The sequence below is a fragment of the Pteropus vampyrus genome, unplaced genomic scaffold (assembly GCF_000151845.1).
Source record: "Pteropus vampyrus isolate Shadow unplaced genomic scaffold, Pvam_2.0 Scaffold178, whole genome shotgun sequence".
Classification (NCBI taxonomy): Eukaryota; Metazoa; Chordata; class Mammalia; order Chiroptera; family Pteropodidae; genus Pteropus; species Pteropus vampyrus.
The window spans coordinates 224,733-226,720 of record NW_011888959.1 but is presented as its reverse complement, the minus strand read 5'-3'; the positions used below and the strand labels follow the sequence as shown (position 1 = coordinate 226,720).

The following is a 1,988-nucleotide window of genomic DNA, read 5'->3' as shown; positions in this document are numbered from 1 at the left end:
TGACTGTTTTTACTTTAGAGTTGTATTACAGGAAATTTCTCAGGAAAATATTCCAGACTTACCTTTCTCGTTTCTAATTTGTTCCTCACCCATTTGTATTTTTTTCCTTTCTGAGCTGAGAAAAAAAAAAAAGTTTTATATTTGCGTTTTGGGGGCAAAAGAATAACAGTGCAGTTGCGTGCTTTTCTGGCTCAGCCCCCGCTCCGTGCGCGGGGCGGCGAGTGCAGACGGGGGCCGCGCTGCTGCTGCCACTTGCTGGCGCTAGGACGTTGGCAAGTCCCTCGGTGTCTCAGGGCCTCCGTGTTCTAAGCTGAGAAGAAAGAATAATGGACCCCTGACCTCAGGGCTTGTGGGATGAAGGAGTTAGGCTGCGTCGGCCACTTAGGACCACACGAGTGAGCTATTTGCTTGTCTGGGTGCGGAGAAGTACACGCTCTTCTTTTGCCAACCTCATTTCCATTTTGATGTCACATTCCCGTTTTTGGTCTAAAATTTCACCGATGCTATTTTTCTAGGCTCTTGGGATGCTCTTTTGGCATAAGCATAATATTGAAAAATCATTGGCTGATTTGCCCAACTTTACCCCCTTCCCAGATGAGTGGACTGTGGAAGATAAAGTCTTGTTTGAGCAAGCCTTTAGTTTTCATGGGAAAACTTTTCATAGAATTCAACAAATGGTGAGTAGATGAGATGTTGAATCCCCACCCACCCCAGCAGCATACCTGAGGGATAGGAATGTCATCTGCAAGCATGAGCAGTCTCATTTTTAATGAAGCTCGCTTTAGGAACAGCAGCTCACTGCTTATCGTGGGCGGGCGGGAGGCTTCAGATTACAGCAGTGAAGCGGTTCCTAGAACTTCCCAGTTTGAAGGCTGGAACTCAGCCCCCGCCCCTCCTGCCACCCCAGGCTCCCCTGTGGGGACTCCCCAGCAGCTTAGTCCAATAGAAAGGATCTTTGATGGTTATTTGAACTAGAACATCCTGGATCCCTGTCTGCCTGGGAAAGGCATGATTATTTTTTATGTTCTAGAATGCTCTTTGGCAGACCCCTACCATGAAAGCTTATTGACAGTTACATTAGTGCTAAAATGAATTTTTTAAAAAGAACCCAAAAATTATGTTAGAAACTTGAGGTGTATGAAAACCGATTCATCTTAAACTGACTGTACAATCTTTCATGAGCTAAGTTTCACTTACAGTCAGACTTCAGCAATTTTTAAATGTGTTGAGAGTAGTTTCGTGAATTTTTTCCTTGTTAGAGAAAAAGGACCGTGACTGATGGTATTTCTGAGTATGTGACAGTGATCCTAATTAAGTGTGTCTAATCACATTTGATTTTTTAAAGGTTAGCCTTAAATGTAAGCAAACTCGTTTTTTATATTTAGCTTCCTGACAAATCTATAGCAAGTCTGGTGAAATTTTACTACTCTTGGAAGAAAACGAGAACCAAGACCAGCGTGATGGATCGCCATGCTCGCAAGCAGAAGCGGGAGCGGGAGGAAAGGTCAGTAGCGCCTGGGGGTGCCGTGTCACCCCTGGGAATCGTCTGAGTCTTGGAATTCCTAAGAGCTGGTGGACACACAGGGAAGGCGGGGTGACTGGATTTCCCAGTACCTTCCCGCTGGAAACACCTTCCACAGACACCCTGCACTAAGGATTCGTGCGCGGTGCGAATGAATCAGTGTCCCGTGGGCCTTCCTGCCTGTCCCCTCCCGCCCCTTAAGGGCATCTCCTTTTAATAAAAAGGAGTCTGTTATTCCCTAAGTTGACATTTATTTCGTCCGTTCGGGCAGATTCATTTGACATGTTTTTCTGTCTGGCGTGTTAAAAGACGCAGTGCTGTGGAGCTCGCTTCTTCCCTCTTTGACGATCCATCCGCTTAGTGCGTGCGAGCGAGAGAGACAGAGACAGAGACAGAGACAGAGACACACACACACACACACACACTCTCTCTCCCTCTCCCTCTCCCTCTCCCTCTCCCTCTCCCT

General features: G+C 46.5%; 1 protein-coding gene across 4 annotated transcripts in view; it reads left to right on the top strand.

The window, feature by feature from the left end:
- Positions 1 to 1,988, top strand: part of RCOR1 (REST corepressor 1) — a 105,721-nt gene that overhangs the window by 87,920 nt on the left and 15,813 nt on the right. For all 4 annotated transcript variants that reach the window (XM_023537104.1, XM_023537102.1, XM_023537103.1 and 1 more), the window contains 2 exons: positions 516 to 677; positions 1,386 to 1,504. In XM_023537104.1, coding sequence (XP_023392872.1) covers positions 516 to 677; positions 1,386 to 1,504 — 281 coding nt within the window. The remainder of the gene's footprint in view (positions 1 to 515; positions 678 to 1,385; positions 1,505 to 1,988) is intronic.